Source organism: Tenrec ecaudatus, chromosome 4, assembly GCF_050624435.1.
Source record: "Tenrec ecaudatus isolate mTenEca1 chromosome 4, mTenEca1.hap1, whole genome shotgun sequence".
In the NCBI taxonomy this organism is placed as follows: Eukaryota; Metazoa; Chordata; class Mammalia; order Afrosoricida; family Tenrecidae; genus Tenrec; species Tenrec ecaudatus.
In genome coordinates, this window is record NC_134533.1 from 69,011,652 (window position 1) to 69,037,259 (window position 25,608).

Here is a 25,608-nt window from a genome sequence, read left to right on the forward strand (position 1 = left end):
TGTAGTTCAAATAAAAGCTAAACAACTGTTAACTTTTAGATACAATGATAGCAGTGCAAATAATGAGTCTAATCATTTACCAAATTTATTGCAAGCCTTGCACATGTCAAATACTGTTCTTTCTAGGTGTTAGATAGAAAGAACAAAACAGACAATAGCTAAGAACTTGTTAGTGAGAAAAGAAAGACATGAAACAAAGCAAAGCATAATTGTTACATTGTAGTAACTGCTAAGCAGAGCAATTCAGGGATGCTGGGGAACAGAGTGATTGTTAGGTAGTGAGGATGTGGAGAGATTCGGTTTTAAATGCAGATGGTTAAGGAAGTCTTCACTAAATTGATGGTTGAGTTGTGGTCAGTACAAAGTAGGTGAACGTATAAACTTTCACGTTTCTGAGGAAAACATACCAGCTAGAGGAAATGATAAAAACATGGTTTTTTGCTGAGAAGAAAGCAAGGAGAAATACTGGAGAATGTAGAGTATAGGACTCTTTGGATCAACATCAGGATTTGCATTTTTATTTGAATGATTCTGAATATCATTGAGAAGTTTTGAAAAAGGATTTGCTATAGATGAAGGGTCATTTTTGAAGATTGTGTCATTGAAAGCTTGGAAGGCAACAAGATTTGAAACATCAGTTCGAAAGCTGTTGCTGTATCCATGGGAGAGTAATTGATGGTGACGCTTTAAGCAAGTGTATGGAGGCAAAAAGGAAGACCAGATCAGTTGCTGTGTCTGCCTGTTTGGCCTGCCTGCCTTCTCAGATTCCTCTGAAGGGACAGAAGAGCTGGAGAGTTTGTTCTTGACCCGTCTTCTTTTATAAGATGGAGGGGAAGGGCTCCGTTTCATACAGACCTGATGAGGTTTACCAGTGAATGATTAGATGTGGCATGTGAAAGAGGAAGCTTGGTGATGATACTTATAAAAGGAAAATAAAGGAAACCAGAGTGTTACTTTTTAAAAGCTACAGTCTAATTAAGTGAAAATATATATGAGGTGGGACTTCAAAAAGTTTGTAAATAAATGCATATGGAATTTTGAAGCAAGCAAATGGTTTGAAGCTCTCGTTTATGGGCTCTGAATGTAATGTGATGTCTTATAGAATGAAGAAAGCTATGGATTCACAAAAGAAGATCCCAGCTAGTGTTCCTAGGGCCAGGAACTGTCAATGTATGAATTGAACTCTGAATTTGGTGTTAGGTAAAGAAGGTTAGGAAGTAAATGGTCATCCATTTTGAAGAGCAAACATAAAGATAATTTAGCTATGTGATAAATATCTTGACCATTGCTGGGACTAGATACTAACAAGTTTAGTGGTGGGTTTGTTTTGTAATTTACATTTTCTTTTTACTGGAAGGTACAACTGGATTTGGAACAAACCCAGGCGGTCTCTTTGGACAACCGAATCAGCAGACCAGTAGCCTCTTCAGCAAACCATTTGGTCAGGCCACGACCACTCAGAATACTGGCTTTTCCTTTGGTAATACCAGCACTCTAGGACAGCCAAGCACCAACACTATGGTAACTAAATAGAAACTTAACTGTAACTTTTTTATAGTAGTAAGTTTAAGGCTTCTGTTCATGTGAAACTAACATGTTTATACCTACTGATGTTCTTACCATTCAAAGGTATATATTCAATGAAAAGTAGAAAGTATTCAAATATTAAGAACTAGATTTCAGGCCATCATCTATTCTTTATGTAGATTATATTGAATAAGTCACTTGGCCTTCCTGAAAATGTTTTTGCATTACTAAAAATTGGTTGTTCTGAAACTGTACTTTGTGTCTTTGACTCCAACCATTCTGTGAGATTTGGGAAAAATATGAATGATGCTATTCCTGTAAATGGAGGCAGACTCTTCCCCCCACCCGCCCCCCAAAAAAGGGTGGGGAAGAAAATAACCACCCCTTTCCCCCAGCCATATTTGGTAACTGCACCTTCTATGTAGAAATTGAAAGATTGTTTCCTAGGGAAGCATAAAAGTAAAGGTTGATTTGATGTGTGGTGTGTTGATTAGAACTCTTGGAATTTACCTTTCAATTATAGATACTTAGCCTGATTATAAAACATACAAAGCTAGTCTCTGAAACTTATTATAAAAAAATAGTAATCAAGACAGTATGTTATTGGTATAAAGATAAACATAGATTAGTAAAATGGAATTAGTAAAATAAAATAAAGCTTCACATTTATACAGTTGCTTTTGAACAAAGATACACTATCATAGTTCAGTGAGGAAAGTCTTTCCAACAAATCAATATTCACATGCAAATGAGGTTGAAACGTTTCCTTACACTATATAAAGAAATTATAACCCTGCTTGAGTGGAACGAATAACAGAATAGTGGGTAGACAAGATACATTGGACGGTATATGATATGGCTATAAATAAATAAAATATAATAATATAAGGGTTCCTGGGGAGTGAGTAGGGTGGAAAGGGAGGGGATAAAAGGGAGTTGGTACCAAAGAGTTCAAGAAAGAAAATATAATGAAACTGATTGTGGCAGCAATTGTACGTTTATTCTTGATCCAGTTGTATCATGGATTGTTAAAATATCTAAGAGCTCTCAATAAAATAATTAATTAAAAAATAAAATTAACTCAAACTTTATCAAAGACCTAAAACTTTAAAATTTTTAGAGAAAAATGAGCAAATCTTCAAGATCAAGTTAGGCAGTAGTTTCTTCAGTTAAACACCAAAAACACAAGCAGCAAGAACAACAAGCTATGTATTGGGCATTACTAAAATTAAAACTTTAATTTTACAATAGGTATCTTATTAAAAACAGCCTACCAAAAATAAAAATATGATGGGATTCAGAAAGTTGTGGAAAGATGGAATGAAAGGATAGTACAAGTAGCCAATAAAAATATACAGAGGTACTTTTAATATCATTAGTAAGGAAATACAAGTTAAAACCACATGGGAATACAACTTTATATCCATTAATACGGCTATTAAAAAGTCAGACAATAACAGTGTAAGTAAAGATATAGAGAAATTGAGTCCCATATATATTTTTTCCCCCTCATTTTATTGGGGGCTCAAGCTCATCACAATCCATACTTACATCAATTGTATAAAGCACATCAATTGTGAATTCGTTATCCTCATCGTTCTCAAGACATCTCTCCACGTAAGCCCCTAGCATCAGCTCCTCAATTTCCCCTTCCCTCCACGCTACCCCCTTCCTCATGAACCCTGGATAATTTATAAATTATTATATTGTCATATCTTACACTGTGCGACGTCTCCTTTCACCCACTTCCCTGTTGTCCGTCCCCCAGGGAGGAGGTACTATGTAGAGCCTTATAATCGGTTCCCAGAGTCTCATATATATTGATGAATGTGAAGAATATAGATTTGTGGAAAACAATCTAGTAGTTCCTTAAAGTGTTAAACAGAATTTACATATAAGCCACTATTTCTACTACTATGTATGAATACCCAAGGGGAATGAAAACAAAAATCTGTACACAAACATTCATAACAGAAATATTCATAATAGCCCCAAAGTGGGGACAAATCAAATGCCCACCAAGCAGGTGAATATATAAACAAAATGTGGCATGTCCACAAAATGGAATATTGGCAATATAAAGGAAAGGAATGTTGATTTTTGCCGCAACATCGCTTTTAAATGTGGTCAATGAGAAAAGATAGTTTTGAATAACCACATATTTTATTATTTTCCCTATATGAATATTCTTATATGAAATATGCTTATATTTTCAAAATGGACATTCATAGGAACAGAAAGTAGATTAAGAGTGATGACAACTTGGGAGGAATGGGGAATGAGTAGCAATGAAAATAGAATTTCTGTGGGGGAGGTAGTTGATGAAATTGTAAAAATTAGATCATATAGGTTTGAATAATCCTGTAAATATGAAAAATTATTGAACACACTTTTCTTGGATGAATGTCACAATATGCAAATTATGACTCCAAGCTGTTTTCAAGGGAATTATCAGCACCTCAGTAGTCCACTCGTGTAATATTTCTCTTTCATTTACAAATGAAGAAAGCATTGTTTTCTCATTTCAGATGATATTTTAACATTATGTTCTTGAGTCTGTTCAGATTGATTTGGTTATTTTCAGTTATTTGATTTAAAATTCATTTAAACAACAGTCAGCTCTTAGGTCCTACATTTAAAAAAATGTCACCCTGTCATACCATTTAGTTTTCAGTGTTTCAACCCTGACATCTCTTTAGAGCACAAAACTTTTGAGCTAGTGTTCTTCAGCACAAGATTGTAAAGACTGTAAAGCACAAGTTAGTTTTTAAGTTCTAGGAATCAGTCATGTTGAAAACAGCAGGACTTAGATGCAGGTATGAATTTGTGATCCTGCCTCTCAAGAGTAGTGACATTTTGGGCAAGATCTTAACATCAAAAAACTTTTCATGAGGGAAATGGAGATTATCTGAGTTTTCAGGATTATTTTGAGAAGAGATGTTCTATATAAATTAACATCTGCCACACAGTAAACTTCTGTTTAAAACAGGTAACTATTCTTACTAAGCTGGGAAGTATCATATTTCAGAATTGGCTTGATGGCAGCTGGTTTGCATTAAAGAAAAAAAATTTTTTTAGTTCTCTTAAGTATAGAAGTAATTACCTTTTAATCTAGATTCACCTTTTGTAGGGATTGTTTGGAGTAACCCAAGCCTCACAACCTGGAGGTCTTTTTGGGACCGCTACAAACACCAGCTCTGGGACTGCATTTGGAACGGGAACAGGTCTCTTTGGGCAGACCACTACTGGATTTGGTGCTGTTGGTTCGGTACGTTTTTATGTAGTTGGTTATAATTTGAAGGCAGGTGTAATTTTAAAAAAGTTTTTTGCTGTAAATATTTTTGAAGGGTTTCTATATAAACATTGGTTTGATATACTGAGTGCAACTAGCAACTAAAAGCTATTTGAGGCGAAGTAAAATAGCTGAGTAACGTCAGCTGGTTTGTTTTCAGCTAGTAATCCTTTGCCTCTGTGCTTATGTGTGCAGACTACTTCTGAAGGCAAAAGTATCACTCCAGTAAGTTAGGCCCTAGTTTTACTCTTTCCTTTGTGGAACAAAAATAAAAATATTTAAGTAACAGGTTACATTTAGGAGTGTACTTGACCTGGAAACAGAATTAGCAAGGTGAGTAATATATAAAAGTTTATATTATTACTTTCTAAAAGACCAAACTGGGTATAAGAATCTGTGTGAGAAAAAAAAAGAATCTGTGTGAAATAACCGATCTATACTACGCATTCATTATAAAAATAAGCCTTTAACTTGTTATTGGAGGTAGTTTCAAAATCAAAAAGGAAATGCAATCCCTAACACATGGTCCTATATTCACAGAGTTTCAAAAAATCTAATACTTCTGAACTTAGTTTGCTGAGAAATTCAGAAATTTATGTAATGTCTCAGAAAACTCATCTCTTTTTTTTTTTACCCACAACTTTAATTAATATTAAATCTGTATACTATACTTTTTACCCCCCCTTAAGGTATACAATTCAATGATCTTTTTAGTATATTCAAGAAGTATCATGCTATAATCAATTTTAAAACACTTATTACCTTAAAATAAACTCCATACCTACCCGCCAGTAATTTCCCCTTTTCCCCAGCCCTCCAAACCTAGCCAATCACTAGTCTACTTTCTGTTACTATTGGTTTGCCTATTCTGGACATTTCATATAAGTAGAATTGTTCAATATTGGTGTATTAGAACTGAATTCTTTGACACAGCATTATGCTTTCAAGGTTCATCTATGTTGAAGTATACTTATATTTTTATTTCAGCTGCTCATATTGGCAGATTGTTTTTTGATCAATTTCTGTTACCCAGTAAACATTGTTTGGTTGTCTAGTTAACATTTTCTTTAAATGAAAATCTTGTTTGCTAAGAGATTTTTAATCTTGTTTGCTAATGAAAATCTTGTTTGCTACTATACTGTTTTTTTCAACTAGAATACTCACTCTGGTTTTTCGTTGTGTTTCATTTTTTAAAAACTTCGCTGTGTATTGGGTGAAGATATACAGAACAGATCAGCTTTTCATTTTGTTTGAATCTCATCGATTGCAATCCCCATAGTGAAACATCACTTGCCTCACTTCCTCTGGTTTCCATTCTGTCTTCTTTAACTATTCTGAACTCTAGCCTTAAACAAGTGCTGTCCTTTTTATCTTAAATGACTGATTATTCCAAGTGTGCCTACCTCCTTAGTATTGTTCCCCGTATAGACCTGTCTATTGTTTGGCTGAAGATTGAACCATGAGGGTGAGTTCATTTCCAGATTTGTGCGGGGTGACTAAGGGTCATAGTCTTGGGGATTCCATCATTCTCTGTCCACCAAGCCTGATCTTTTCTATAATTTTTTAGTTTTGTTGCACATTTTTCTTCTCTTTCTAGAACCTTTTCATATGCTTCCTTTTAGAGCAAAACGAGTAGACAGGCACAATGCAGTTCTGGTCTAATGTTCCTGGAGACTAATGTTAACATGATCCACTAATTCATTGGACTAATTGTTTCCATGTATCTTCAACTTTACACACATACACACACACAAACACAATGTCAGGAAGAAATAGGCAAGCACATACTGTGTTCATAAAGCTAGACCTATTCAGGTTACATTTGTTTTCCTTTTTTTTATTTATCATTCTTAAGGAGTTTAATAAATATGTCATTCCCCCCCCAACTCATTTCTCCACCCAATTCCTGAGGTAACCTCTATTTGCTGTTGCACATATATATTTATATTAAAAGATTTTTTTTTGTATTCTGTTCTTTTTAGACCCTGTTTGGCGGTAACAAGCTTACTACATTTGGAACCAGCACAACCAGTGCTCCTTCATTTGGTACAACCAGTGGCGGGCTCTTTGGTAACAAACCAACCCTGACTTTAGGAACCAATACAAACACTTCCAATTTTGGTACATATAAAAAGCAGGTTTGACTCTCTTAAAGTTGCACTGACTATATCACACATCATTCTCCTGATTCATATGATTGGTAATATTTTAAAAGTACCAGGTAAGGAATGACTTTGTATGAGGACCCAGAGGGAAAAGTTTAAAATCATGAACACAGACTGAGAAAAGTAAGGAGACAGATAACTGCCTTTTCTTGTACAAATTCTAATCGTTCTACTTTGCTATCTGTATATGAGTCTTTCTATTCTGGACAAGTGTACTTGTAGACTACTTACTAGAAAATTTGTTATTTAAGGGAGGTAGATTTTTTATTGACACATTCTTTGATCGCTTGACACAAACTGAGGAAACAAGTGAAACAGCTTGGTTTAGATAACTCATTCTGTTCAGGCCAGTTTTGGTTGGATGATTCTTAGTGAAAGTTGAAACCTTTCTGACTTTACCAATTAGTACAATAATTTTCTGGCAGTTTCCAAATTTTATTTTTCTGACTTTATCACTGTGCATGTTCATTATTTCAGATAAGATTGAACAATTAAAAATACATGTAACCCTAAGTGACTTTTCAAAGATAATGCTGGAAATTGTAAAGGCTCGATAATAGACATATCATTTCTTTATTTTGAACATTTTGTTGTAGGTATGGTTGAAAGCAAATTAGTTTCCCGTTCAACAGTGTATACACATTTTGCTTCTTGACATTGGTTGCAATCCTTACAATGTAAAAGCATGTCCTGCTTCCTCCTTGGGTTCCTAGAGGACTTCTCATACACCTGTTCCCCTTAGCCTTTCTGTCTTGCCCCTTTCTATCTCCTGAACTTTGTACACAAGTGCTACTACCTCTTTTAGTGTCGTGGTTGATTATTAAGAGGAGTACATTCCTTGCATGTGTTATTTTCATTGTCCATTGTAGAAACATAATGTTTTTAGTCACCAGCTAATAAGATTTTCAAGTGAAGTAACATTGTCTTAAAACTGATGTGGAAAGTTCACTTCTTTATAAGGAATGTGTAGTTCAAATATTTGTTTAGAATTTCATGTGCACCGATTGACTCTTTAGAGGAGGTGAGCACAAGGAAGTTATTTGGTGTTGTTTAGCAGTCACATTGTTCGTTAGTCAGTTTATCATGTAGTGGAGAAAGAGAATTTATTAACTATCTTTGAAGATTGTATGTGTTAAAAGAAATATATGAAGATTAGAGAAAGGTTCTTGGCAGGTACCAACTCCTGATTTTATTTGTTTTGGGTTTTTTAATAGCTTTTAGTTGTGTTGCTTGTTACTCCTCATAATGGTTGTCATTTCACCTATAATTGTATTTGATTGTACCCTACTTTAAAGAATAGTTTTGAGACACTGGACTTGGTTAGCACGGGTAAGATAACTAACTTGGTTTATTTGTGTTTTTTATCCATAAGATTAGGATGGGAAAAATATGTAAGGATTACATTAATGTGTGTCAACTCTTTTATTATTGCACACTCTTCCCCAAGGAGCATTTGTATGTAGAGACCTTTATCCCCCTGATTTTAATGTCTTTTTATGATATTTTAATACCTCAAATACTGTGTCTCTTTTTTATAGTCAAAAAACATTACAATCTCTATGATTTGTAGTCCCTCAAGAATAAATGGCTCTACTTGATAAAATGGGATACATTTAAAATAGATGGTGTTACTCAGTGGTTGTAGATTTCTGATTCACGTGAAGATATATGTATTTTTTGTTTGGTTGTATGAATATATTTCAGTGAATTGAAATTGAAAGACCTCTTTATGTGACATGCCTCAATTTGGGTGCAGGACTTGAGTTGGAACAACTTTTGTACATAATAATTTGAAGGAATGTGTGGTATAAACAGTGTAAGTTGGGACTTAATTCCCTCTTGTGGTGTGAGGTAGTCACAAATATCTTATTTCCTCCCTTTTGTGCAACTAGAAAATCCTTTGATTAGATTTTTTTGTCAAAAAGAATGTTTGCAGGTGCACTTAATTTTTTCTTATAAAAGTTGATTATGCTTGAGTAGGCAGCATTAATGAGTGCAATTCAAGAAAAGATTTAATTCATGAATCAAATGTAGTGAGGCTATATCATAAAATGTTTGTATTTTAAAAAGACATTTAAAATGTTTCTTTTGAAACTTCTTTTTCTTCTACTCTTGATATTATCCAATTTACTAGGCATCACATGGTATAATAATCTTTGTGAGAGATGGTATCTCATATTCTAACATAGTAGCCATGCAATATTTTGGACTATTTATCTCCATTAAACTTAAAAATAATGTCATATATATAAAGCCAATATTATCTGACAAGCTTCTGTCTTGACCCTTCCAGGGTCGAACGAACCCTTTCACAGGGGTCACCCGATTCATAACAATAGCAAAATTATAGTTATGGACTAGCAGTGAAAATAATTTTATGTTTGGGGGGGTCATCACACATGAAGAACTGTATGAAAGGGTCACTGCATTAGGGAGGTTGAGAACCACTGCTCTAGAGTCTCCTATTGTCATTTTGACTATAAAAGAAGGCCAAGATGATCCATGGATGCCATGGGAAGAATTATCCAGAACGGATACAGCCCAGTTGCAGTATCCCAGTCCTGGGCCTGTAATCATAAGTTACCAGGTTTTCTTTTTTTAACAATGACCAACTATTAAAAAATACAAATAATGTCATATCTGCCAAACATTGTTTTCTGGCCAATAATTTTTTATATGTTCTTAGCTGTTTATTTGGTATTTAGCTTCAGAAGGAATGCAGTTTGTGGACATTTCTGAGCAAAGAATAAAAGCAATTCTGCAATCTAGATATCTTTGGGTGAGACATGTGGATTTTAAGGGGGAATTATAGGGTTATTTCTAAATCATTCATATTCAGTTCTCCATTGCTTCTGATAATGGAAGGAACAGATCAATTAGAAATAAGCTATTCATAGATTAATGTCTCCTAATACCAGCAAATTACTTAAGTATCATTAGAGCTCTTCATTCTAGTCATACATCACTTACCTGTACCAAGTATACATAGGCATAATACTGCTATAAAGATTTTTATTTAAAAAAAAAAGATTTTTACAGGTGAATTTAGGAGACCCTTTAGTTAGGTTATATAAAGTATCTTCATTTGTTGGCGGTCTTGTTTTTTTAATAATGAAACATGAATTGATGGTGAAACTCCCCAAACTCAAACACAATCACTTTGTTTTAATATTTGTTGTCCCATAATGAAATTATATCTCAAAGCTGAAACTAGTGAAACAAGTATGAAAGCTTCTGGGATTAGTTTACAGGAGACCAAAGTTAAGTAAAACCAAAAAAGACAGTCTACCATTTAGACATCCTAAGTATTAATAAATGAAAGGATACAAGACTAAAGGCCAGACTGTTTTGTTTTTAACTCCCTTATAGAAGAAATTGGGAGTTGTGTTGAAAGTACAGTCCATTCATTCTTCTGTCCTTCTAGGTTTTGGCACAAATAACAGTGGAAATAGCATTTTTGGAAATAAGCCAGCAACTGGGACTCTGGGAACTGGACTTGGAGCAGGATTTGGAACAGGTAAAGTTAGGAAGTGTGTTTGTTATAGCTTGGCTTTCTAATTGCTAGAGTTTATGAACTCTGTTTGGTCATATGCCTGGAAATAAGAGACCCATTTTTTACAGATTGATTCAGAAAAGATTGCCTGCCCTTGTACTTTACCAGGTCTGAAAAACATTGGCACATATATTTTTCTTCTCACAGTATTGGTTTCTGGAGTTTTTAGTATTCATTGTAAAATGTGTCAGTGTGATGATACTAGCTTTCAGTTACCCTGTGTTGACTTTTAACAGGGATTTGAGGCTTTGAACCGTTTTTCTTTTTGTGTGTGTGTGTGTGTTTAGTTTTTTTTTTTTTAACATTTTATTAGGGACTCATACAATTCTTATCCCAATCCATACATACATCAATTGTATAAAGCACATCTGTACATTCTTTGCCCTCATCCTTTTCAAAGCATTTTGCTCTCCATTGAACTGTTCTTCAAGTAAGTTTGGTTACCCTAATGGTAAGGCAGATCAATGAGATCACATGCTGAAGTATTTTAACACATACTCTGACATTTTACAAGGTCTCTGCATACCCTTACATTCTTTCCTGAATGTTACTGGCCTGAAATGTCACTGTTTTATCCCTCTTCGTACTATCAGCCAATGGTTGTTTTTTTGTGCCTTTGAAGAGAGTGATTCTTATGCTTCAACAAGTTGGAGAGGGTATAGTGGTCATAGAAAGGATAAGAGCTTCAGCATGCATAGTTAAGCAGGTTGTTTAAGCATGTTGAAGGATCTGCATGCCTTCCATTTCTTATTTATTTCATGGTTTCTGCTTCCATTATCCAGTTACCTGTTGTTTTTGCTTATAGAATCTGGTCATTCATCTATCATCATTAAACAACTTCATTTTGTACTCTGTGGACTAATTTTAATTTGCTTTTCCTTTTAAAACAAATATATAAATACTTAAAATTTTCCAATGGTATACAAGTATGAAAAGTCAAAACCTTCTAGCTGTTTAATAACCGCTGTTGACAAAAGTTTGACATGTATCTTGTCAGACCCCTTTCTACTTTTCAAACCTGTCCTGATACACAAACATATTTGTACATGTATGTACTTTTATGTGCAGTTTTTTGTTTGGGTTTATTTTTGTATTCTTAGTGGCAGCCATACTCTACATGAGTGTTTTTAAACCAAAGGCTGAACTATATTACTTGATGTTAATATTAGTATAATGTATTACGATGAGCATTACAAAGTAAAACTAGGTTTTTTAAATGAGTGTATATAATATGGTTTAAGATTAATCTATGTAATTTGTGTTTTAGGGATGTGTGTGCTCATGCGTGTCTTTGGAATCTCAGTGTATTTCATATTTGCTGAAGTAAAAAAATGTTTGAAAATAAGTAGCTTACGTAGTATTCTGCTACTTGTTTTGTCTCTGCTTTTGATTTTGAAAAAAGCATGTGTGCACTTATTATTTCTCTATTTCATGAAGCAAAAGAATTCTATTACGTGTGTATCTATATCCACACACAGGCCTATGCACATACCATTATTTTCTGGTATTGATACTCATTTGATACAAGGAACACCTAAATGAAGGTCCCTGTTACATAATTTTGTATATTACTGTTACTATAGGATTGTTATTTATAATTGATATTATGTCAAAGTTGTGCATGTATCTTGTGTTTTGGTAGCTCTTGTTAAGTCATCTTTTGCAAAAAGACTGCCAGTTTGTTTTATTGCTCACAATGTATAAAAGTACCCACTTTCCCATTAGTTCTCTATATTGGACTTTTTCACATTAGCAACATTATAATGGACATTAGCATCTACAGTTTGCATTGCACTAATTACTGTTGGAGGTAGATCTCTTTATGCCATTTATCTGGACCCCTGGTGGTACGTAGTGGGTTACATGTTGGGCTGCTAACCACAAGCTCAACAGTTTGAAACCACCAGCCACTGAGAAAGAAAGGTGAGGCTTTCTACTCCCATAAGCAGTTACAGTTTTCTTATGCTTTGTATTTTATGACTGTTAACTCTTTTTGCTTATATGGTAGAATCTTATTTCAGAATTTTTAACTTTTCTGTATTTTACTTTCATACACTTAGCAAAAAAACTCGTACTGCTTTAGATCTAGGGGGTTTTTTTGTACAGTGTGATTTCTGAACTTTGGCATTCTGCTAGACAAATAAGATGTTTTCTTCTAACATCTTGGAATAAAAATGGCTTTAATAGACAAGTAAAAAAACTTTTTCGTAATTGTTTTGAATCTGAACTATGAACCTAAACCTGAACAAGATGCTGCTCTTAAGTCATATGTATTACAGCCAAGCCTTTTGGGGTTGTCCTATACTATTGTCTGCGGTATATTTCTTTATGTACAAGGTTTTATGCGTTGAAAGTCCTTTCCTCTTTAGCATAGTAGGTTTTGCAGCTCTTAATTAGGAACATGGTTCAAATATACTTTTAAAATGTATAGTTTTCTTCTTGTACTTCTTGAAAATCTAATAGTTTTCTTTTTTCTTGTGTGAATATATTTAATTTTCCTTAAGAGTAAGTTAAAAGCGTATTGCTAGCTTTATTAAACAAAAATATCAAGATGTGAAGTGACTGTTTCTCGTGATACCCTCCATCTCTTAACATATCTCAGCCTAATGACAGCTTTGTCCTTCGTGAGGCACTCAACTTAGTTCTCTTAAATGTGCTTTGAGTTTCGAGAACAAAATGAATTTAGCAGAGACAAGATCAGGGATGTGTAAGGGTAGATTTGGTAAGATTTGCCAATGAAATTTTCATAGGACAGTACTTGTTATCCTCAAAGAATGAGCCGGTGCACCTTCATGATGGAATAAAATTTCTTAGCACACTTTCCCTAGCCTTTTTCTGGCCTGTGCAGTTTTCTGTTTTCTTAAAGACTTCTTCATAAGCTCCCCTCCTTAGGCTACCAAGAGTAGCCCTTGGGAATCCCCCAAATCATTTGCCATAACCTTCTGGGCTGCTTCCTTCTTAACTGGCCCAATAGATCCCCTTGTAGCCACTGGTTTGATGAGACTTTTTTTTTTTAAGTCACAATAAGACTAAGACACGTATATTATGGAGAGAACATGTCTATAGCCATTTACTGTTTACTAAGATGTTTTAAACTTTTCTTTTGAATAAACCCATGCATGTTTGAACTGGAGCCCTGGTAGTAATACTTTCTGACCTACCCTTGTATAGAAATTTACATTTTTATTGGTTATATGTCCCACATTCATGTATTACCCATATAAATGGAAGATAATGACAATAACTTTTACAACCTTTTAGTAGCTGTAAATAATGTGGGGAAACAATGATAAAAATCAGCAAACACAATTATACCCGTTTAAATTTTAGTTTTGAGTTATGTGTGTTCTGACACTGTACGAACACCCATCTTCATGACCTCTGTATTTCATGGGATTACTGTGCCTTTGGGCTGTACTTTTGAGGATTAGCTAAGTGATTGGTTTTATATACCCTCTTTTTTTGAGTGATATTTAAACTCATGCCTCATTAGCAATACGTTTTATATAACTTGGGCCTTTGGGTTTTTCATTAGTAGTTGACAGTACAAACTAAATGTACAAAAAGTACAGCTAGTAAAGCTGTCTTTGTAACTTAAGTTTTCAGTGACCAATATTAATAGAAAATGTTTTTATGGCCCCTACATGTGTGATCCCACTCCCCTCAGTCTGTTCAGACTAAGTAAGAAACATTCGTTAAATGATGTACATACCAATGTCTTGTTTCGCAGCAGTAATATCAACTACCTGCATTACATACCTTTTTCTAGTAGTTTTTTGGTAATATTATGGAGAAGTTTAAATTCTTGACTTTTCCATGAAGGTAGTGCCCTGGTGGCATAGTGGTTATACATTCTGCTGGGACCTAAAAGGTCAGCATTTCAAAACCACCACCTACTTCACAGGAGAAAGACAAGGCTTTCTACTCTGTGAAGAGAGCCTCAGAAGCTCACTGAGGCAGTTCTACCTACTCTGTAGGGTTGCTAGCAGTCGGCACTGACTCAATAACCAGGAGTGATTTTAAGGGCATATCTAGTACAGTTGCTTGCTCCACTAAAGTCTGTGCAGGGAGATCTTGTCCCCAAAGCTAATAGATACCATAGAAAAAATTAAATTTGTAACATAATAATGCCAAACCACACGCAACAGGCTCACAATGTCCTACAACTTGTGGATTTTCATGAGTAGTTGATGTTAAAAATATTAAATGAATATATATTATTTAGGGTCAAAATGTGTATGGAGAAGTAGCCTTTATATTTATACATTGTAGGCTTAAGTGACCAACCCTAGTATAAAATGTTTGTATTGTTTATCAATGTGTGATCTTTCTCTCATCAATGTATTGAGACTAAGATGCACTCATTAAATGATAGGTATATTAATTTCTTATTTCATTATGATACCTATTCTTTCATTAAGCATTTAATAAGAGAACTGGTTAAAATACGTGCTTTTTTTTTTCATTTTAAATTGCAACAGTATGCACTCAGGATATATATTTTTTAAACATTTTATTAGGGGCTCATACAACTCTTATCACAATCCATGCATATACATACATCAATTGTATAAAGCACATCGGTACATTCTTTTCCCTAATCACTCTCAAAGCATTTGCTCTCCACTTAAGCCCTCTGCATCAGGTGCACTCAGGATATTTTATGACTCTTTCTAGGTGAACTTCACCTCCCACCAAAGCCTTCTTTACTGTTTAATGGATTATTAAAATATAGTGGTGGTTAGATTGTTTCATAGGTATGCATCAAGAATTGGTGCAAAGGCAAGGGAAGGAGCACAAACTCATCCCCAATAAATTGTTCCTTTTTGTGTGTGTTTCGGTTTCATATAAGTTTTTAATCAGAGGTAGGGAGCTATTTGGCTACCATTCACCATCATTATCATCCTCAAAACTGCTGTTAAGTGTTGTGTTCGAGTGAGTAATATGATTTTAGTATTTCAGACATCTTTCAGAATATATTTTCCCTGATTTGAGACTTTAAAAGAAGTCTGAACTATACCCTGTCATAAGGTTGGGCTTTCTAAGGTGAAATAATCCCATTCTCTATTTCAAACACTATTTCCATATATATTTTTTATTTCTAAGTCTTTATATCTGTGAAGTGGTTTTCCTTGATATATCATATGTTTGCCAAGCTGGAGGTACAGTTACTTATGCTCACTAATTTTTCCCCATTTTCCCCATTTAAAATAATTGCTGATAAAGCCATAAACATTTACTCGGAATTCTGCAATAAATTTCTCCTTTCGAAAAATTAGTTCTCATTCTATCAAAGTCGCCTCATTCCAAAACAAGACTGTTTAGGTAGTAACCACGTCAAAGGACATTTAACTTTTTGTAAGGCATATATGCTCTGGTCTAGCTAAAACCATTTACAGCACATAGTTCGCTTTAACAAGCTGAATGTTTTTAAAGATTAGTTAAGAGTTGGTTTTATGTATAGTGTAGACCAAGGGTCCTCAAACTTTTTAAACAGGGCACCAGTTCACTGTCCCTCAGAGCCGTTGGAGGGCCAGACTATAGTTGTTTTTTTTTTTTGAGATTATAGTTTAAAAACTATGAACAAATTCCTATGCACACTGCACATACCTTATTTTGAGCAAAAAACGAAACAGGGCAAAAACCCAGCAGGCCGGATAAATGTCCTCGGCGGGCCGCAATTAGCCTGTAGTCCATAGTTTGAGGTCGCTTGGTGTAGACTGTCAGTCAGAAAGGAAGCAGTGATTTAGATCATCTGAATGTTCTGATGGGCATGTGTGGATATTTATGGAAAATCAATCTTTCAATATTTAGCAAATACATTTTAATGTATGTAGAATAGCAGTTTTATGTATTGTTAGATACATACATAGATATGAACTGCAGCTCCACCATTTAATGCATATGTTAAAATAAAATAATTGTATTAAACCCACAGTTTTCTTATCTGTGAAACTGAGATAATAACTACCAGTTCAGGAACTAGTGAAGATTGAGATACTAACAGCTCATATGTAATGTTTAGTGTAGATCAGACCTCTTCTAAATGCTTTGCATGTATTACTCATCTGAATCTCAGAATAAACCTCTAGGTTATGTAATGCTATCTGCTATATATTTAAGGAAACTGAAACATCAAGAAGTTAAAATATTTTGCCTATGATGTATGTAAGGCACTTTAGAAGAGTCACTAGCAAATAGTATTGACTATAGTAGCTCTTTTTTGTTGAAGTGATGGTCATTTTGAGTCACCAAATGTGTTGTATTTCTAAGTAACTGACGTATAGCACGACATTCAAAGGATCTCCTGTGGCACTTTTTTCTTTCCTCTTGTCTCCATAGCTCTTGGTGCTGGACAGGCATCTTTGTTTGGGAACAACCAACCTAAGATCGGAGGGCCTTTGGGTACAGGAGCCTTTGGGGGTCCTGGATTTAATACCACGACAGCTACTTTGGGCTTTGGAGCCCCTCAGGTCCCAGTAGGTAAGTGTCAGTCACTTTAGAAGGCTTTACTAGTTGATTTCTCGCTAATACTTACTGACCTTTTGCTGTTCTACCTTTGTTCCTCCAATGCAACGGACACATATGAGGGCGCTTCATAAAGTTTGTTGAGGAAATGGAGTGAAAGATAATAGAATTTTCCCACTATTTGAAGCCCCCTCATCCATGCCTGTTAATAATTGTGTAGTATTTAAGGGCTTATAATAGACTCCTCCTTTCCGTAGTTTCCGGTCTACTACTCCTTAATTCTGCTCTATAAGTTCATGTCTCTAGATGATGTGCTTATACAAATTCAAAAAGTTCATGGGAAGATTCTCTCTTGGTAATTCTATTTTTCCACAAATCTTTTGGAAGCCTCCTCGTATTGCTCTGCTTTGCTTTATTAATGATACAGTAAATTTAATTTGTTATGGTCGGTGAGAATGTAGCTCACTCCTTGCTCTCTCTTCTTTATTCTCCCAGTATGACCTAACACTGAAGTATTTTTAAATTTCATTCATTGAATAAATGTTCCTCGTTTGTGCAACAAATGCCCAGCACTTGTATTGTTAGATTGTAATTTAAATAAACTTATTAATGTAACTCAATAAAACTTTACTGGAAATAAATAACAACTATTGAGAAAGATGGATGGGTAGCTGGATGAAAAGATAGATAACAGTCTGCTAAATTTATTTTCTGTACTGCCATACATAATATATACTATATTTTGTGAAACCTTTGCAAATGTGATTTGTTTTTGTTTTTTTAAACATACAGAAGCTATAGCTGGCGAGTTGATTCTAACTCACAGTGATCTTATCGGACAGAGTAAAACTATTGGACTGTTACCCTCATGGTCAGTGGTTTAAACCAACCAGCTGCTCTACCAGAGAAAGATGAGCTGTCTGCATCTAGAGAGACTTACAGCACCCCCTCCCCCCAAAAGAAAACGAGTTTGAGGCTGAGACTCCCTTTGTAAGGCCACCATGAGTCAGAGATGGCAGTCGGTATTTTGGATCATAATCTTTAAGAAATTTGCCAAATCTTTCTGACACAGAGCAGCTGTCAGGTTTTAGCCACTGGGCTTTTGGTGGACAGCTGTGAATGTTTAACCACTATAACACCAGGACTGCTTGTATATTTCTATGTGGTTTTTTTTTAATTTACTCAATTAGGGGGTGCTACTTCTGATTCTCCTTTTGTCAAGAGTGGATACTAGTGTGACTCCCTACCCTTCTCTTCCTCTCATTTCTTTGCAATTGTTATGTTTTCTTATTAATAAGATTTATAGCGTGTCCTTTCTCATATCTTCCTCCCATATGTCTTAAGTCCTTTGCTTAAAGGGTCAGTTGAAAATGGCAATTTCTTGTAACTATTGCTTTCTAGATAGATACAGCTTCCTCCTGCCATGTTTTTCTTTCTCATAGTTTTATCAATCTTTTTATTCTCTTGGGTTATTGATCTGTATCACTTTCCTAGACTGTTCCACATATGCTTGGACACAAGTTCAGAATTCTTTCCTCCCAGATACTTCATTCTTTGATCTTTCTATCCTTTTGTTGTAATTAGAACTGTTGCTGTAATAATATTCTCTAGGGTTTCAGCATTGCTCTTGGATATTTCCTTTAATTCTCAGAAGGATCTGGTGTTACCTTGTTAAAGAGGGTTATCCTCTTTATTTCCTGAACTTTCTGGAGTACTTTCAAGTAAATTGTATATGAGAAGTACACATTAATGGCATAAAATTTTGATGTAAGACTAATTACTCTTAGGATTTCTGCTTGCTTTAAAAATTGGTGAACGTTTCAGTGCCGTTCTGATCTTGTTTCTTTACGGTGGTCTGTCTCTTTGTGCAGAAATTCAACAGTGGTTGCATAGACACTTTCTATCTTAGTGCTGGGTCTTCCAGGGACGTAAATTTTCCTGTTCTCTTTCCCTTCAAGCTCTTCTTTTTCTGGCATGCCCAAGTAATGATTGGGGATCAACTCCCTCCTTGAACACACTGTCCAGGATCATTTAGCAATGTCTAGAGACAGAGGGTTTTGTGTGGTTCACAATTTTTAAGTTTTAAAAGGGTTAGTTTCCTTTAAATACTTTGATTTGATGTCATGTTTTAGAAGATTTTGGCTCATGGGTGTCAATCTAAGAATAGAATGTTTTAAAATTAACTATATAATTAGAGATTATGAATGTAGTTTATGCTGCTTGTATCTGTTCCTTAAAATCTCTGTGACATGTCAAAATTTGGGTCAATTGCGTGACTTTAAAAAATATATAATATTACTTAAACATAATATTTTTCTTAATTGTTGCATGAATATAATATGCTCAATTTGAATAACAAATATGTAAGCTCACTAGGTTTTTTGGTTTTTTTATATGCTACTTTCTTCAGCTTTTAAGGATATACTTTTAAAATCTTTGCGTTTTCACTTTATAAATTAAAGATATTTTCATATATCCACAGTGAAACAAATGATTGTTATTTTTAATTGGTACATCATCTACCCTATAGATATGCCTTAATTTTTACTACTGTTCACTTAGTGTGGATCACATGTTTTTTCCATGTCTTGACTGTTCCAGACAATATGCAGTAAGGCTTTGTTTTAAATGTCTGTGATTGAAATTACTAGGTCAAAGCATATAAAAACAGAATTTGTTCTATATCCCGCCATTCTGTATAGACAGATTAAATCCATTTATAATGTTTCTGTAAGTCAAAGATGGTAACACTTTATTCTATAGCTTTGCCAGTGATCGAGATAATGGCCATAAAAAAGCTGTTTATGTTTATCTCTTTGACCCATTCACTTAACTGGATTATTGATCTCCTTTGGTTTGTATTGCCTCTCCAGTATTGCTGTTGAGGGGGTCTGAACAGTGTGAAGATCACGTCCCCAAAAGTTCTGAGCTTTCTTCTTGTAAGTGTGCTGGCACCTTGAGCTAACATTTTATCTCCCTCTTTGTCTTTTGTTAAGCATTGACAGACCCAAATGCTTCTGCTGCCCAGCAAGCTGTTCTTCAACAGCACATCAATAGTCTCACATACTCACCGTTTGGAGACTCCCCTCTCTTCCGGAATCCCATGTCAGACCCTAAGAAGAAAGACGAGGTAAAACTACAATTGCTTTTGTAAAATTTCTGCTCAAAAAAGGAGAAACTACATGTGTAGAATATAACTTATTAGCTTTATAATATAAGAAAGTAACCAAAGGTGGGTGTGACTACGTTCTTCACTGTGCCAGGCACTAGATTTTATATATATATATATTATGGTAAATTATATATATCTTTATATATCTGAAAGGCAACATGGAAAACAGTGGCATGAGTCTGACCCGGAGGCAACTCCTATTCTCATTTTATAGATGATCAGGAAAGGAAGGCTGACTGGTTTTCCCAAGAATGCTTTTATTTCTTGATTTCTACATAATGGTGTTAATCTCTTAGGCTCTAGGTGCAGAGGAACTGCCTTTTTTCACTGTCTTTGGTTTGCTTTTCCACTTAATAGCTTATGAGATGCCGAGTAAAATTATTATTTTACCTCTGAATCTCGAAATTTTCTCTTCCTTAAAATGAAACTTGTTGTACCTTTAAGGTTGAAGATTAAATGTAGTAATGTATTACTTGTTCACTATACAGAAACTTATTCAGTCATTTAAGTTGTGATTGATGAAAAATTATGCAACATCATTTATGTGCTAGAGTTATGTGGTGGGCATTGTGTTCATCCTTAGGGGTACGAAAATAAAAATCAATATGAACTTAATCTCTAAGAGCTAACAATTGTGCAGGGAAAATTGAGACGTAAATATTTACGTTAACTCTAGGTCGATATATAGAGTTTCTTTGTCAGGTGATAGAAATGTTATAGTCTAAGGGGGAATCGATCACAAGGATCAACCTATATAACCCTCTCCCAGCGGGACGAATAATGGAAAAATTGGTGTGGGACAATGGAGGACGATATAAGATATGCAAAGAATAAATCAATAACTTATCAAGGGTTCGTGAGGCAGGGTGGGCTGGGGAACTGATATCAGGGCCTTCAGTGGGGAGAGAATGCTTTGAAAATGATGATGGCGGCATATGTGCAAATGTGCTTGATCCACTGGATGAATGTATGGATTGTGATAAGAGCCTCCAATAAAAGTAAGGGGGAGGACAAATGTTGTAGACTTAGGTAGTGGTGATAGTTTCACAACATAGTGAATGTATTGTAAATTACTGAATTACATAATTAATTTTATCTACCAAAGTATAAAGGAAAACATAGGTTACCTTGAGCTTTGATAATGCTGTTCAGAAAGGTAACATTTAGCTTTTTTGATGGGCCTGTAGAATTTGGTAGGTCTTGGCCAAGACTTTACTTTCAGTACTTAATTATTTCCCTCTCTTTTCAACAGTTTTATTAGCATATAATTCACAAATCCAATAACTTAACAGTTGTTTCATCAAGAAAACTTGTACAGTTATCGCCATAATCTGTTTGAGGACATCTTTATTCTTCTATTCACTGTTAGTAGCTCCCGATCCGCCCCTCACTCCAGTTCCCCTGCCACACCTCCAAGGAATCATTAACGCGCTTAGTACCTCTATAGATTTATGGATCGTTTGACTCATTGTAGTTGTTAAATGAAGGATAAATCTAAGCAAATGTTCTTTTCCCTTCTTCTCCCTGAGTAGAAGTTGAATATTAATTCATACTTGAGGGTTTTTTTAAGCATAAGATTTTATGTACAAATACTTTGTATGGCATGGAGTTCTTTAGATGCCATCTATTCCTACTTAGAATTAATGTCAGCACTTTTAAAAAGCAAAGAGCTGTGATGACACTATTGGCTAAGGAGAAACTACATGTGTAGAATATAATTTATTAGCTTACTTAGAGCTAGCAGTTCAAATCCACCAGTTGCTCCCCAGGAGAAAGATTTGGTTATCTGCTCCTGTAAAGATTTATGATTTTGTAAACACTACAGGCTCACTCTGAGTCAGATATACTCAGTAACAGTGGGTTTGATTTGGTTTTGGGTTTAAAATGCAGAACTGCAACTCAGTCTCTTGGGTGAAAAGACTGGATATGGTACATAAAAAATAAGGTATTGGTACATTTTAACTTGGAAAGCACTTTTCAGATACAGTATGTTGATTTCTTTTGAAACAAAGCTTGAAATGGGGGCTGGTAAGATGGGAAAAAATCTTACATAGAAAGTTATAAAGACAGTTGTATTAACACTCATACATACAATGATGTTAATATACTTGTGTTATAGGAAATAATGGTTCATATCTAGCAGAGCCTGTGGACTTTTGGTTTTAAAGCCAATACTGTACATTCAAGTTAAACCATAACTTTTTTTGGTTTTCAGAGATTGAAACCAACAAATCCAGCAGCGCAGAAAGCTCTCACTACACCCACTCATTATAAGCTCACCCCCCGCCCTGCCACCAGAGTCCGGCCAAAAGCTTTACAGACAACAGGCACAGCCAAGTCACAACTCTTTGATGGGTTGGATGATGACGAGCCATCGCTAGCCAATGGATCCTTTATGCCCAAGTGAGTTTAATTTTATCAACATAATTATAAAGTAAATATAATCATGTATTCTTTTTCTTTGGTTTCTCATATCCAATCTTTGTTAACGTTCTCACCTGGTAATTTTAATAGGATTTTTCTTATGTCTGACACTACATGTTTCATGGTTTATTGCCTTCTAATTCAGGGTATATTCTTCACATGAACCATTTAATCTCTTTTCCCTCTTTTTTCTGTTTCTGTTTTAATCTATTACACTTTTGTCTACCCCTCAAGACTGTCCAGAGCACCATTAGATTTATTCTTCGGAACAGTAAAGTACAATTTTTTGCAGCATCCGCTTCTATTTAACATATTTATATGTAATTAATATGAATTTGTTTCGTCAATTTTAAGTATATCCTTTGTTAAACCAGAGTACCATTTGGGCCTCAGTTTGGTCTATGACATAACTTTGTGTACCTGGCATTTTTCTCTGTTTATAGGAAGAGCATTAAGAAGTTGGTTTTGAAGAACCTTAACAATAGTAACCTATTTTCTCCTGTTAATCGTGATGCTGAAGATTTAGCTTCACCCTCTGCTTATCCAGAAAATGGAGAGAGGTAAACTGAAGTCCTTTTTGGATTGTTACTACTGTTGGAAACCCCTATTCTTATGTTAAAGATTATGAATTTAGAATTTATTCATTTATGGATATTTGAATTAAGAAATTTTGTGAGTGTTAGTTACATTGAAGTATTATAATGTGTGAACATCTAGACCTTCAGTCATGTTTTATGAGCAGTTTAGATTTCTACGTTATTAGAATTCTGATTCATTTTGTAAAATTGCAAAACTTTATTGTTTTTAGACAAGGTTTTTTTATATTTGACACCCCTCATCTCCTTAAAATAGGGATATTTTGTTTAGGGTGATTATTAAAATAATACACAATCATTATATTCAAACCTTCCCTTTCCATTTCCTCAAGAAACAAATTAGTAGAGACATCTTAAAGGAAGACATGAAAGTGTCCTCACTATTCCTTAGTAGTCTTGTATATATTCTGCTTTGGAAGTTTATTTATATATCTATATATGATAGATATACTATATAATAGATATGTATAGGAAGAGTTTGTGAACATTTTGTAATTGTCTTTGTTCCATTTATTCCAAATGCTTTTTCATGTATGTATGCATATATCTATTTCCTCATTTTAAATAATTTATGAAAATAAAATCATTCACTTTGTAAATATAAAATAATCCAAGCAGTTTTCTGTTAGTATGCATTTAAAATAAACAGTTCACAATAATGTCAGCTTTGTTTATTTTTTAACTCATGTAATTACCGTTTCCAATAAAATCTTCCTTTGAATTTAATAATTTTGTAGCACTTTGCTGCTTATATTATTGCAACGAAAGTTTTCGTTTGTTATACTGAAGTTGTCACAAGAGCATTCCCTAAAAAGAAAATTGAGGTGCTAAGATCCATTCATCATGAAACTAAGCCGCTTAAATGCTTCGACATTAGAGTCAAGGTTTCCTATGTGTAGAGCCCGGCCCTTCTGTGTAGAGCTTTTGACCTTGGGCAAGTTATTGTCCTCTGTCCCTGTTTCCTTATCTATATAAAGTGGAGACAGTGATAGTAATCTACTTCACAAGGTTATTGTCAGGATTAAATACAATTTTATGTAGAATTTCATAGAACTGTGCCAAGCGTTTATGATTTGGTTGCTTAGCATTGTTACTACTACAAAAGGCTACCATTTTCCCCCTTCTTCCATTACAGATTCAGTTTTCTGAGCAAACCTGTTGAGGAGAACCATCAGCAGGATGGAGATGAGGATTCTCTAGTGTCACGTTTTTATACTAACCCCATTGCCAAACCCATCCCTCAAACCCCAGAGAGTGCTGTAAATAAGCACAACAGCAGTAGCAGTGTGGACGATACCATTGTTGCACTAAATATGCGGGTCGCTTTGAGAAATGGGCTAGAAGGAAGCAGTGAAGAGACCTCTTTCCATGATGAGTCTTTGCAAGATGATCGAGAAGAAGTAGAAAATAATACTTATCATATGCACCCAGCAGGTAAGATTCAAATCCGTGTATGATTATTCCTTGACCATTCTATTTCTAATCTCACCGATCACAGATTTTCAACAGCAAGAACCAGCTATCTGAGCTTGTCATTATTGTTATTGTATTTGGTAGAGGTAATATTGAAATACTTTCCACTTGTGCTTTAGGTGATTGCTAATTCAAATACTTTAGGGATTTTGTGAAGTATCATATATACTCGAATATAAGCTGACTCGAGTATAAGTCAAGGGTGGAAAATGCAGAAGCATAGACCCAACATTCTGATGGCTTTTCTCTCTCTCTCTCTCTCTCTCTCTCTCTCTCTCTCTCTCTCTCTCTCTCTCTCTCTCTCACACACACACACACACACACATACACACACGCACGCACGCACGCACACACAGTTTTTCCTTTCAGTTGTCTAGTACCCTAATCAAACGGAATGTTTCTTTCACCTTGGAAAGTTCTGTATGTACCTTTTCAATTTATTCACACAATAAAATGTATATGAGAATTCACCCATGTTGTATAAATCAACAAAGTGTTCTTACTGCTGAATACTATTCCATTGTCTAAATATTCAAATTTTGTTTATCATTTGTGTGGATAGATGTATTTTATCTTGTTCTCGCTCAAATGTTTTGATTTTTATTTCATTGTGTCAGTCATGACTGAACCAGTTCAGAGCCTTTATCTAAATTGATTTCGTTATTTTGAGAGTTTGCAGAGCCATCAGTATTTCTCAGTCTGATTTTTACCATGTGACTTTTTAAAAACAAGCCGTCTAGAACACTGTTTAGGCAAAGCTAGTGGGGACATTCTTGGATTTTTTTTCCTTTATATACTAATTTAGCTGCTGATTATTTCAGGTAATTTTTTTAAACTACTCATGTTGTAGAAGCTTTTTTTAAGAAGGAAAAAGTAAAGTTCGTATCACTGAGACATCCTCTTGGAACCTTGTGGTGGACTTGGTTACTTGTTGGGCT

At 34.7% G+C, this 25,608-nt stretch overlaps 1 protein-coding gene across 7 annotated transcripts in view; it reads left to right on the forward strand.

Annotated features, from left to right (window-relative positions):
• Positions 1-25,608, forward strand: part of NUP98 (nucleoporin 98 and 96 precursor) — an 87,152-nt gene that overhangs the window by 29,309 nt on the left and 32,235 nt on the right. For 2 of the 7 annotated variants that reach the window (XM_075546184.1, XM_075546185.1), the window contains exons 8-16: positions 1,358-1,521; positions 4,658-4,795; positions 6,802-6,940; positions 10,409-10,501; positions 16,880-17,020; positions 20,002-20,135; positions 22,393-22,580; positions 23,045-23,161; positions 24,333-24,631. In XM_075546184.1, coding sequence (XP_075402299.1) covers positions 1,358-1,521; positions 4,658-4,795; positions 6,802-6,940; positions 10,409-10,501; positions 16,880-17,020; positions 20,002-20,135; positions 22,393-22,580; positions 23,045-23,161; positions 24,333-24,631 — 1,413 coding nt within the window. The remainder of the gene's footprint in view (positions 1-1,357; positions 1,522-4,657; positions 4,796-6,801; positions 6,941-10,408; positions 10,502-16,879; positions 17,021-20,001; positions 20,136-22,392; positions 22,581-23,044; positions 23,162-24,332; positions 24,632-25,608) is intronic. The other 5 variants (XM_075546186.1, XM_075546187.1, XM_075546188.1 and 2 more) reach the window with 5 other exon arrangements.